A 12,348-nucleotide genomic window follows, 5' to 3' on the forward strand; every position below is an offset into this window, starting at 1 on the left:
GCCATTTTCATGTGAGTGTGGGACGAGTTAAGAAGAGGGACCAATACAGAGAGCTCTCTGATACGATTTCACCGTTGACAAGAAAGTACAGCATGGTACAGCCAAAGAATTAATAATTCCTCTGGGTATAGCCGCCTAACCGGAATTATGGCGCAAGTACACTATGCGGGAAATTTGCCGAGACGTGAGTGTGAACACCATCTCGCTCGGTTACTTTCTCCTTCCCCCACTTATGCATCGCCCATACTTTTCCACATAGTTTAAACTTGCGCCATTAATATTTTAAGTCACCTTTTTCGTCATGATCTTGTATACAAGACCGTGGTGCTGAATTAGAATAAAAAATATTTCGCGACTTCGGCGGCCAAAATCACACAGTATCTTCAAATTTAGGCGACTTGATTCTAAATCCAACCAATCTGTGAGTCTAATAACTACCCAGAAAAGTTTTAAAAGAGTTTTTGTAACTTAAATATTTTAATAAAATTACGTCTTCATTTTTTATGCCTTTTTTTGGAGGACTTCTTAGATGTACGTCTGCTGCGAGAGCTATCCTTATAACTTTTTCTATAATCCTCTGTATGGTTCCGATGAATATGCTCTGCTCTCTTGTTTGGAATTGTCCTTTCTGGAGATTCAGACCATCTCCAACTTCGGCTTGGTGTAGCTCTGTAAATAAAAGGAACCAATAAATATGAATGCAATGTAAGTGAATTAACAAAAATCTATGTGACATTCTTTTGTTGCAAGGTGCTGATTTTAAAGTGTTGCCACTTGCTAGTGGCGCCAATATTAAGCACAAATTAAGAAGGTAGTAAGTACGTACTTACATACAAATTACAATTTATAAGGCGATACTATCCTCCAGATAACTTTTGCGCCAATCAACCCTACTCGACTATCGCTAGTTTCATTATAGCATTCCTATAGATTTGTGTGTATATTATGATTTCTATTTAATTAATATGTATTTTATTACCTGGCCATAAGTTCTTTGTTTCGGTCGCTTCTAAAATCTTCAAACTTATCGCCTGGATTACTAAATACGTGCAAAAAATTACACGCGAGTCCTTTAGGGCATCGATTTGTGGAAGCGAGACCTGTAAATAAAGTTTTTTTAATATACTTATTTTATTTTAACTAGCTCTTAAAAATGTCATAAATTTGTGATTAAACAAAATATGTTTAATCCATTGCTAAATAAGGGACTATTTCAGCACCCTTCAATATGTATGAGGTACTTTACATTAATTTCTTGTACTTAGATAAAAGCATTTTTTTTAATGATCTACCAATTATTTTATGTTTCTTAATATAAATATCACGCATCTTTTATTTACCACGATGTTACGTTTGAGAACGTAAAAAAATATAATTTACTCATGCAGATTAAGTGTATCGCCTTGTACAAAACAACACAAGAAAGCTTTTAATTGAAGCTTACTTGCTGTATAATTTATAGGGTTAATGAATCATAAATTGCTTTTATTATTTTATTACTTGTATCCAGTTCATTTCACATAACTATTTTATTAGTCTAAGAAATTGTGTTTAGTCATTAACATGTATCCAGTTGAAAACATACCACAGATCGCACTACTCCACGAGTCTAACCGACAAAACTGCAGAGTGAGCTGTCGCCCGCCATACCACCGGGAATGCAGAGCTCGATATGCTGCAACCGCACATTGCAGTTCAGCATATTCTATGTATGTGTTTCCCCTAAGGTGTTTTTCGTAATTGTTACAAACCTTGAAAAAAAAATTAATTTCCAAATAGGTACACATAATGCGATTGCATATTAGTAATTTTCAACTTATGAAAATATAATGAGGGCTATCGTTTTTATACTTAACAGTTGGCACCCCTGGCGATTGACAGGACCTTACTCTACAGTGGCGCCATCTTGATGAGTGCAAATACGATAGTCCTCCTACCACTTAAGCGCTCACAAGTTGGCGCCACTGTCTTCGCTACTAGCAAGTGACAGGACCTTACTCTACAGTGGCGCTAACTGGTGAGCGCTAAAACGATAGCCCTCATTGACATTAATCTGCCAATATACATAGTGAAATTCCAAACTGAATCAGAATTTCACTATACTGGCAGAATATCAGTTCAACTGATATTTTTGTGTAAATAAATACTGTACATACTTACTTTAAACCTAATAATTTTTCCAAATTTTTCAAATTCTGGTGTTACATCATTAAAAAATTCTACAAATTCTCTGTAAGTTTCACTATCTTCATACTCCAACATAACATCTGTATCATATTCACTGGGTTTGACATTGCTTAAACCGAAATGGGCAAAAAAGTTTGGTGCTAAAAGAATCTGTAAAGAAAATATTAAAAAATTACTAAGTTAATACCAAGTATACAAGACATAATTAAAAATCTTAATGTTACTATGTCTATTACATACCTTACTAATGCCTGGATATTCATGATTTCTAGAACAGTTATCACCAAAACGACAGCAAGCTGTTTTTTTAAAAAAAGGACAAGGTTCTGCTAGAGGTTTTGTGTGTCTGGACTGCAAAAGTTCTGCAGGAGGGTCCACAGAACTGCCAGCCAAGAAACATTCTAAATTTGTAATGAATGCCAAGTGTCTTTCTTTCTTTTCTTCTTCAATTTTTTTCAATTGATCTTCCTCTTCTTTTATGCGCTTTCTTTCCAATTCATACTCCTAAAACAATAATGGAATTTGGTGTATATGTTACGGTAAATATGATAAATTGAAAATTATTAATAATCGCCGGTTATTATGAATAATTACCGACAGTCGAGGTAAAAGTAATAAATGAATTACATTTATCAGTATAACAGTGATTATTTAATAATCTAACCTTAGTAGTAACAAATATCATAAAAGAGAACAACAGCTCATGTAGGTATAGTGCTCGTGTACAGCCACACATTTTGAACGTTTTGATATCATAATTATATTAATATAATTTGGCATAATGAGTTTAGAATGTTTTTTGGATAGGTAATATTTTTTTCCATGATGCCCATTACATAATGTTTTGATTTATAGTGTAAAATAGGTTAAGGTTCGGCGCCTAATTAGCATATTTAGTTTCATACATACACTAGTGGCCGCCCGCGGCTTCGTACGTGTGGATCTCATTTTACCCCCTTTATGTCAGTCAGTCAGTTTCTCCTTTTATATATTTCGATAAATGATTTCATAATAATCACATTTACCAAATCATGAGGTAATTATTCATAATAACCGATTATTCATAATTTTCACATTTACCATAACATAAATACATAGATTTATTGACACTCTTGGGTCTTATACATAGGTTCTGACACTTATTTGTCTAAAAAATATTATATTTATAACATTACAATGCATGGGCATTGTGACAAAAATTAACATAACATGAGTTGCCAGTAAACAGTCTATTTAACATAAAAAATTTAATGTTTTATTCAGATTTGTAGTAGATAAAGAACAGGCTAAATTTTTACCAGCTGTCGCTGAGCTTCTTTTTGTAAGCGTAGCTGTTTTAATTGTTGCTTTTTTAATTGCACAATATTCCAATGATTTATTGCAACTAACTCAGCTTCAACCCATTTACGATTTTCTTCAATATTAGACTTCTCAATTTGCTCATATTCATATGCTTCTAATCTTCGTTGTACTTCTAGCCAAAGTTCAGTATCTTTTTGGTTATTAACTAAATTAGAATCTGAAAGAAAAAAAAAAAGCTTTGATTGATATTTATTTATTCAACTTTGAGAATGTTAACTATTGAACATTGTTGTTATGAATTATATTTCAATTTTATTAGAATAACATAAGTGCATCATAGACTGTGTATTATGTACTTAAATAGTTCATTTAGTTTTATTACTATCTTAGATTAATGAAAGCCAAAACATAGACATGAATATCAGATCTATTATAGCCTACTTAGGTATTTAAAGAGAAAAATTTACATAATTTTTATTAATGAATAATGTAATAATAATAAAAAAATTGTTTTGGTTTGTTTTAATACAAGGATTTTGGAAACAAAAGTAATAATAGTTCGTGTACTTGAAGACTTGCCTCTTTGCACAGCTTTTTGTACTCTAATTTTTTTCCGTCTTTCCTTTTTAACTATCTTTCTCCACTCCTTATGCCTGTTTTTTAAAAACATGTTTTATTAAAACAAACACCACATAGAAGTTAATTTTAAAATTGTATGTAATGAACACTTACTTCCCCATTAGACCGGCTAGTCTTTTTATGAACTCAGTTTCAAACTTTTTTCCTTTTCAGACTAGAAGGATAAAAATACTAATTCGTTGCTGATTATTCCCGTGTCCTCCTATTTTTGATAAAATAATATTGTAAACTTGCGAGAAATAAACAAAACTTTGGCTAAACACAAAACAACAACCAACAGCATCTGCTCGTGACAATTTGACACTGACAGTTTGACTGCCTTTTTTTTCTTTTTTTTTTCCATAGAAGTTTTACGGCTTTGGATAAATATCCATACGGCCAATTCTTTCTTGTATTGCACTGTTTGATAAAATATCTGTGTTTGGTTCTATGTTCTTCTGTGCTCTGTGCGTCAGTGCGTCTCACAGTCTTTTATTTTGCCTTAGAAGCGGACATCCCTGCCCCCCTAGACAAAACGCACTTTTTGATCGAATCGAAAATCGAATCCGTCAAATTCCATACAAAAAAGGGACTTTTCGACCACTTTTCGACTGGTTTGCGATTATAATGGCACTTTGTCTAGACCCACTGTTTTATTAGTTCAATCGTTAGATATTACTATTATGTATAAAATTGATGAAGGAACTAGTAGTTGTAAGTATTTGCTTAGTTTCGAAGAAATATTCGATTTTGTGATTTTATACAAAAAGCAGTTTTAGAAGCATATTTTCTAAAAAAATTACATTAAGTCAGAATTTTGTAAATAAAGGATAATGGGCACTTTTCTATGGAATCTGGGCGTAAAACCAACAGAAATGTAACTACTATTATTTGTTAGGATTTAATATCAAAAATATATTTTCATATAAATAACTCCCAAAAACTCCCGGGTTTGCTTGGAAATTGACATAATGTGTTGACAAAAATATTATTAATTAATATATTACATTTTAAATACATTAACTTATTTATCCATTATCATGTCCAACAGTCCAGCAGGGCTAAGATGCGCGCCGTGATAAACTGCTATCGCGGCGTTATATCGATTTTGACGTCACTATATCGTTTTATCTACCGGCGCTAACATGGCACCCCGAAAATTATCATGTCATCTGTCAAAATGTGATAGTGATAGATTTTTTTTTTTTGTGATAAACCTGGCAAGCCCTAACATGAAGCGCTAACTATATCATATTTTGACATCACGATAGGATAGGATGTGGTGTTTTTATCGTCCTCGATCCTTGCCCACGATAGCAAGACGATAGGAGATTAACTTTTTTGCAAGCTACTTTAACTCTATTTATTTATCATTTACAATGGTAAATGATATTTTACGATTAATTTGAGGCTAGAAAAATTCAAAGAAAGGAATCTAGCACCTTTGTGATACTTTTACTTCTAGGTGGAGATTGAGTTTTAGTTCAAGAGTTTATCAGAAGCAGCATTTTGTAATTATTGCAATGGATGTGAGGCGAATCTTGCGACAGTTTATAATCATTAACTGCAAAATCTAAGTGCTCCCACAGTCCCACCCACATTTAATTATTACATTAAATTACTTGACCGTCACTGGAAGCTTTATATTGAGATAGCATTTCCGTTTCCTGTCGAATTTCTATGAATTTCCGTAGTCAATATCCGGTCCAGTGGCGACACCTGGTGGATGGGCGCTCACTTTTTGTTATCTTTGGTTGAGCGCGCCATAATTTCCTCATTGGCGTTTTGATTCCCGTCGAAGTAACTTGTGCTTAAAACAACGATCAGTCCCCGCAGTCGTTGTGAAAATTATATCGAAAAAGTGATAAAAATTATAAAAGTGCACAAACAGCAACACTTACAAGTAAGTGAAAAATCTTTATTTCTACATTTTTAACGGTTTTTGCCGTTCGTGAAATTAATGAGGTTTGATCTATTTATACAGTACCTACATACTGTGAAATAAACGATCAACTTTTAATTACATGCTTCCGTAGTTTTGATAATTTTTATTTTTGTGGGTAGATGTAAACAGATGTGAAAAATTTTAAGCAAATATAGTAATACAAAATTATTTGTGTAGAGTAATGGATCATACTACTGTGCCGTCTACCGAGCCACAAGCTGTGGCTGGGCCAAGTGGCGAAGCTCGTAAGCGGGTTCGGAGCAGCCGCAACCGGAGCAGCTCGTCAAGCAGCGACAGCAGTGACAGCTCCTCCAGCTCGTCCTCTGTGGGCAGCAAACGCAAGCGGCATCGCCGGCACAAGAAAAGTAAGCGCACTCGGCATTCCAGCCGCACAATTGATAAATTAGTTCAGGAAATAAGTGAACTTCGTAAACATGTTTTTGATTCAAATGTCGATGCCCGCTGTCATAATGATCAGCACGACAATATATCAATTATTTCTGGAGTTAGTAATGAACTTTATGAACAAAATTATACTGAAAATCAGACTCCTATTCAGGATATTCCAAATTTAGATTTTACTTTTGAGATCGAAACCAAGTTAAAGGAGCCTTCAGTTCCAAAGACATCTGATGATTTTTTAAAAATGTTAAACGATGTTCAACGCTTTGGTAGTCCTAATTGGTCAGATGTAAGGTATGCTGACACTCAGAAATTATATAATCATAGCCCGGGCTTTGTAGACCTGGAGGCGAATGATGAGGTAAAATCATATGATAATTTACGATATCTTGCTAATGCTGACAAGTCCTATGCAGCAATCACATATTGCATTCTAAAACAAAAACAATCATTACAGGAGGGCATTCGTAACCTTCTTTTTTGGGCTAAAAATACTGAAGTTAATTGTAACAACTTGAGTGATAAAGTAGAAGAACTATTCCTTAAGGGCGAATTTCACAAAACTTCATCAGATCTTTTGCAATTGGTCTGTGGACACAGAGCTGAAAGTATCGAGATGCGTCGTGAAAGCATTACAAAACAAGTTCGCGATCCGTTTGTAAAAGCTTCATTAAATAGAATACCGCCATCACAAACCCACATATTTGATTGTGAGCCTTTCACGGCGTGTCTCGATAAAGCTGGTGGGGTCCGTAAAGTTTTTTGGCCACCTAAAGCTGAAGGGTCTGTACAATCAAGATCTTATCAAAATAACAGTAGCCGCCCCTCGCGGGGGCAAGGCACACGAAGTTCAACAGTTCCATCGCGTGGAACTCAATGCGTGTATCATGATATGCCTTCTCACGGCTTACCCTCAAACATGAACACTTGCAATAACCCACCCTCGCGGGGTGGCTATCAACATTTAAGTACCTGTAGAGGTCACACATCTAATGTACCATGTGAACACCACAATGTTACTAACAAAAATACGTTTCACAACCGAGGCTCGCGGCCCTATCGTGGAAATTATCGAGGAGGACGCTCGAATAATGCCACATCAAGAGGAAATCAAAAGAAATATAAACAATGACTTGAACCAATTCCGAGCAGGTCAGTTAGTCAAATACCAGTTACATTGGATAAAAATGGGAGCACCAAAAATAATTCTGAAATTAATTCAAGGGTATCGCATACCATTCCTTCAAAAGCCTCCGCTTGTTTATCCAAGTATGACGAAAAGTCCATTCGAAACACCTGTGTCAGTAGAAATGTCGGACATCATAAACAAAATGAAAACACAGTGCATTTTAAAAGTAGTGCATCGCACACCAAGTTTTGTTTCTCCTCTCTTCCTTGTACCGAAACCAGACGGATCTGCTCGGCCAATTTTCAATCTCAAAGCTCTAAATCAATATGTGATAACCGAACCATTCCGGTTGATAAACATGTACCGCATTCCAAATCTTCTTCAGCCAAGGGACTGGATGTGCAAAGTCGATTTATCTCAAGCTTACTTCCATCTGAAAATAGCCAACGCTCACAGGCGGTTCCTACGCATCATATACAACCAAGAATTGTTAGAAATGACGTGTCTCCCATTCGGCTTAAGCACAGCTCCCAAAACCTTTTCCATTTTGACCAATTGGATTGCCCAAGTACTAAGAGACCGCTGGAATATAAGAATTGTAGTTTATTTAGACGACTTCCTAATAGTACATCAAAATGCAAATACATTACGCACTCATGTAAAACTTGTGGTACAAACATTACAAAATCTGGGATGGCAAGTAAACTTCGAGAAATCTGTACTTTGTCCCCAACAGAATATAACTTATCTAGGAATTGTGTGGCAAACCTGGGACAATCTAAAATCCTTGCCAGAGACAAAGACCACCAACATAATCAAAAAATCGAATCAGATTCTCTCTCAAAGAGAGGTGTCTCTAAAAGAACTACAAAGCCTAATAGGATTACTAAATTTTGCAAGCTTTGTAATTCCAAGGGGTCGACTCCACTATCGTCAACTTCTAATGTTCATGAACTCATTACCAGATCTTCCATCGATCAAGTATCAACTACCAGAAAGTACCTTACACGAGTTAACCTGGTGGATTCAGAATTGTCACTCGTCAACACCGCTGCATTACCCTCCACCAACGACGTTTTTGGCCACAGATGCATCGAATCTAGCTTGGGGAGCACAGATAAACAATGTGGCCCTGTCAGGAAATTGGTCTCAAGAGGAACTAATACTCCATTCCAATCAAAAAGAGATGCTGGCCATATTATATGCACTTCAGAGTCAAATTCATTTACTAAGTTGCACGTCGATCCTCATTCAATGCGACAACAGAACAGCAGTAGCCCATCTACGGAGGGAAGGCGGGACGAAATCAGTGGCACTATTAGAAATAACGTACAAAATTTTGAATTTATTAGACAAACACCAAGTACACTTCGATATACATCATATCCCAGGCAAATACAACAGCCATGCAGACCATCTGTCACGTCACCGACAACCACCGGAGTGGCATCTTCTCCCAGGTTGCTTGGAAAGAGTGTTTTCCAAATGGAGGATTCCAATGATAGACCTGTTCGCGTCAGCCACGGCTCATGTAGTCCACAATTATGTGTCCCGAGACCTGAAAGACCCTCAAGCCCTGTTTCACGACGCCTTCAGCAATCTATGGCACTACCCTCTGGCTTGGGTATTTCCACCTCCATTCCTGATCCCCAAAGTCCTGATGCACTTGAATCAGTCGACAGGAATATTTCTAATGGTAGTTCCACGGTGGGAGAAGGTTTTCTGGCGCGCAGACCTGAAAACCAGAGCACTTGCACCACCACTAACCCTGAAACACCTGCAGAAATATCTAGTGGACACGACAACGGGTCTCCCACCACCACAAGTCGAGAACATCGTCCTCGAAGTTTGGAAATGTGGGGGTGGAGCGAGGCCACAAAAACATGGAACAACGACCAATTACTATTACTAAGAAATTCGTGGCGTAAATCTACTTTAAAAACCTACGAAGTGGCTTGGAAACGTTGGCTTAATTGGTCCAAAAACAAAAAGATTGACCCGAAAAATCCCACAGGTTCTCAGTTGGCGCAATTTTTGTCAGATTTATATTTGGTTTATAATTTATCTTATAATACTATTCTTTTGCACAAATCTGTAGTTTCCACATTATGTGATGCTGAAAAGTCGAGTCATTTAAGCTCACATGTTCTTGTGAAACATATATTAATGTCTATTGCTCTTGTCAAACCAAAATGTGCTAAACCACCAATTTGGAATGTCGATGAATTAATCAATTTCTTAAAAATCTATAATTTGAATGAAAATAATACTTTCCAAATATCGCGTCATGCCGCAATATTACTACTGCTTTGCTCAGGTCGTCGCATACACGATTTGACTTTACTTCAAATTGATCCTAACCATTGCATCAGATCTGACGAAAGTATCACCTTCTGGCCTCTATTCGGATCGAAAACCGACTGTACTAATTATAGACAATCAGGTTGGAAACTTCTTTCTAATAAAAATAATCGTAGGCTTGATCCAGTATTTTGGTTAAATAAGACTATAACATTGTTACACGAAAGACGTGATACTGCCGAAACATTCAATCTTTTTGTTACACTGAGAGGTCAGGCTAAACCCGCTTCGCGCACAATAATAGCAGGCTGGGTAAAATCCCTGTTCAAAGAAGCCGAAATTACAGCTACACCAGGAAGTGTCCGGTCTGCTGTAGCTTCTAAAAGCTGGTTAGAGAATCACCCACTTGACGAAATTTTGACCCGTGGAAATTGGCGATCAGCTAATACCTTTAAACAGTTTTATAAACGTGAGGTAATTAAAAATATTAATACAAAAAATATTACTCGATTATTTGATCCTATCGATTAGAGTATTTAATATAAATGTACTTTTTATACATAATAATAAGGTAATAAAACAAATTAATGGAGTAAAAAGGTTTATTTATTTAAACACTATAATTGTATTGTATCAAAATATTATGACATTGATTAAAAAATGTTTTCTTTTTTAAAAAACGCTGTGTTATTATTTTACCCTAATCATAGTCACATTGGCGTAGGTACACAATTTATTTATTGTTGTAATAAATCAGTGGCGATCACCAGGCGATAACAAACAGGTCTCAATATAAAGCTTCCAGTGACGGTCAAGTAATTTAATAGCAGCGTTTTACCTGAAATAAAACGCATATTAAAATACTTACCTCACTGGAAGCTTTCACTTTAATTCCTGCCTGGTGAAATTGAGCCAATGAGGAAATTATGGCGCGCTCAACCAAAGATAACAAAAAGTGAGCGCCCATCCACCAGGTGTCGCCACTGGACCGGATATTGACTACGGAAATTCATAGAAATTCGACAGGAAACGGAAATGCTATCTCAATATAAAGCTTCCAGTGAGGTAAGTATTTTAATATGCGTTTTATTTCAGGTAAAACGCTGCTATTACCTACCTTGTAAAATAACCATTACTTACTTACCTACTTAGGTAGGCAGTCAACAGTACATCAGACAAATATTAAGTTGCAAATGACGTGAGCTACCCCAGTGTTTAGCTTGATTTAAGTACCTACTGTCATCTGTACATAATCTTGTAAAAAATATTGAAAATGGGGCGGAATGTGGTGACCGAGCTTCTTATGTCTACATTATTTTTAGCATTGGGTGGGATATGTAATCAATAAAAAATTGCTATAATAACAATGAGAATAAATGAATTTTACTAATTTTATAACTTGACGGTGATACCATATGGGGCCAACAAATGGTATATTTATCCATGTTCTACATTATAAGCGTAGGACCATACCTAGGTACCCACAGATATGGATTAGAGTAAAAAAAAAGTTATAGATACAGCAAGTTGCTCGTCAAAGGCTTTGACGCGTGTGACTCAAAGCGTGCCATTCCGATATGTCCAAATGGACATACATGGTCGAGTGATGTTCACGTTGTTAAATGTAATCCGATTACAACAATCGGTTACGATGATTTTACGAGGACAGTAGTACAAACACGGTAGAAAGAAGAAATTATTAACGGATTGAGAATTGTAATTAACAGCACAAGTAACAAATAATATAATTAGAATAAAGTAGCAGTATAAGAAGTATAAAGTAGAATTGTTTTTAAAACAGGAAATAAAAAATATCGGAAATAGTTATCAGAGAAATAATGACAAAATCACAAAATTTTAACACCAATCCTTCACTAACCAAATGTCACATTATCAATAAGGTTTTGAATTATTTTATTAATAGCAATATTTTTAATTTCTTTAAAAAACATTTGTTTGATCAACCGCCCACAGAAAATCATTTAAATTAAGTCGTTTAGAAATATCTTCAAAACTAGGTACCTGAGTAGCTTTCTGAAACTAAACGTATGGGCAAAACTACGCATTTTTACATTTTATTAAAAATAAAAAGCTTGAGTTAGTCCTTATTTTATGAAACTAGGTCAGGTACTAGGATATTTAAAAGTATAAAATTAAGTATGAATTACTAGTACTATTTAACATAATGGAATAACCATCACTACTTTGATATACGCACAATAAAAATATGATTTGCAAATTAATAAGAAAAATTATAATATAGAATTTATTTTAATCCACAGTTAGACTAGCTATAATTGCTATAAATAACAAAATATCAGTTTTATCGGAATTAATTAATTGTCGAATCGAGTCACACTATATATTTCGATGACTTTGCGAATGCAGTACGATGATACGATTATTTTTACATAGCGGCAATCACTAAAATTCGCTAAAATGACACTAATGACGTTTAAAAAGT

The 12,348-nt window shown here is 35.3% G+C and overlaps 1 protein-coding gene across 1 annotated transcript; it reads right to left on the bottom strand.

Annotated features, from left to right (window-relative positions):
- Nucleotides 1-474: 474 nt before the first annotated feature.
- LOC135087879 (U2 small nuclear ribonucleoprotein auxiliary factor 35 kDa subunit-related protein 2) lies at nucleotides 475-4,414 on the bottom strand. The gene is made up of 8 exons (XM_063982718.1): nucleotides 4,222-4,414; nucleotides 4,069-4,142; nucleotides 3,486-3,706; nucleotides 2,428-2,691; nucleotides 2,161-2,337; nucleotides 1,586-1,751; nucleotides 980-1,100; nucleotides 475-669 (listed from the first exon to the last, which is right to left on the bottom strand). Exons 1-8 carry the CDS (start codon nucleotides 4,227-4,229, stop codon nucleotides 495-497), a joined length of 1,206 nt encoding a protein of 401 aa, XP_063838788.1. The 5' UTR covers nucleotides 4,230-4,414; the 3' UTR covers nucleotides 475-494.
- Nucleotides 4,415-12,348: the final 7,934 nt, after the last annotated feature.

The sequence above is a fragment of the Ostrinia nubilalis genome, chromosome 3, assembly GCF_963855985.1.
Source record: "Ostrinia nubilalis chromosome 3, ilOstNubi1.1, whole genome shotgun sequence".
Classification (NCBI taxonomy): domain Eukaryota; kingdom Metazoa; phylum Arthropoda; class Insecta; order Lepidoptera; family Crambidae; genus Ostrinia; species Ostrinia nubilalis.

Excerpts from the sequence above, each read along its gene's own strand:
- LOC135087879 (XM_063982718.1), bottom strand. Across the intron at positions 3,707-4,068 it reads ACAAAAAGCTGTGCAAAGAG|ATTCTAATTTAGTTAATAAC; the intron begins GCAAGTCTTCAA and ends TTTTTCTTTCAG. Across the intron at positions 2,692-3,485 it reads AAGAAGCTCAGCGACAGCTG|GAGTATGAATTGGAAAGAAA; the intron begins GTAAAAATTTAG and ends TTATTGTTTTAG.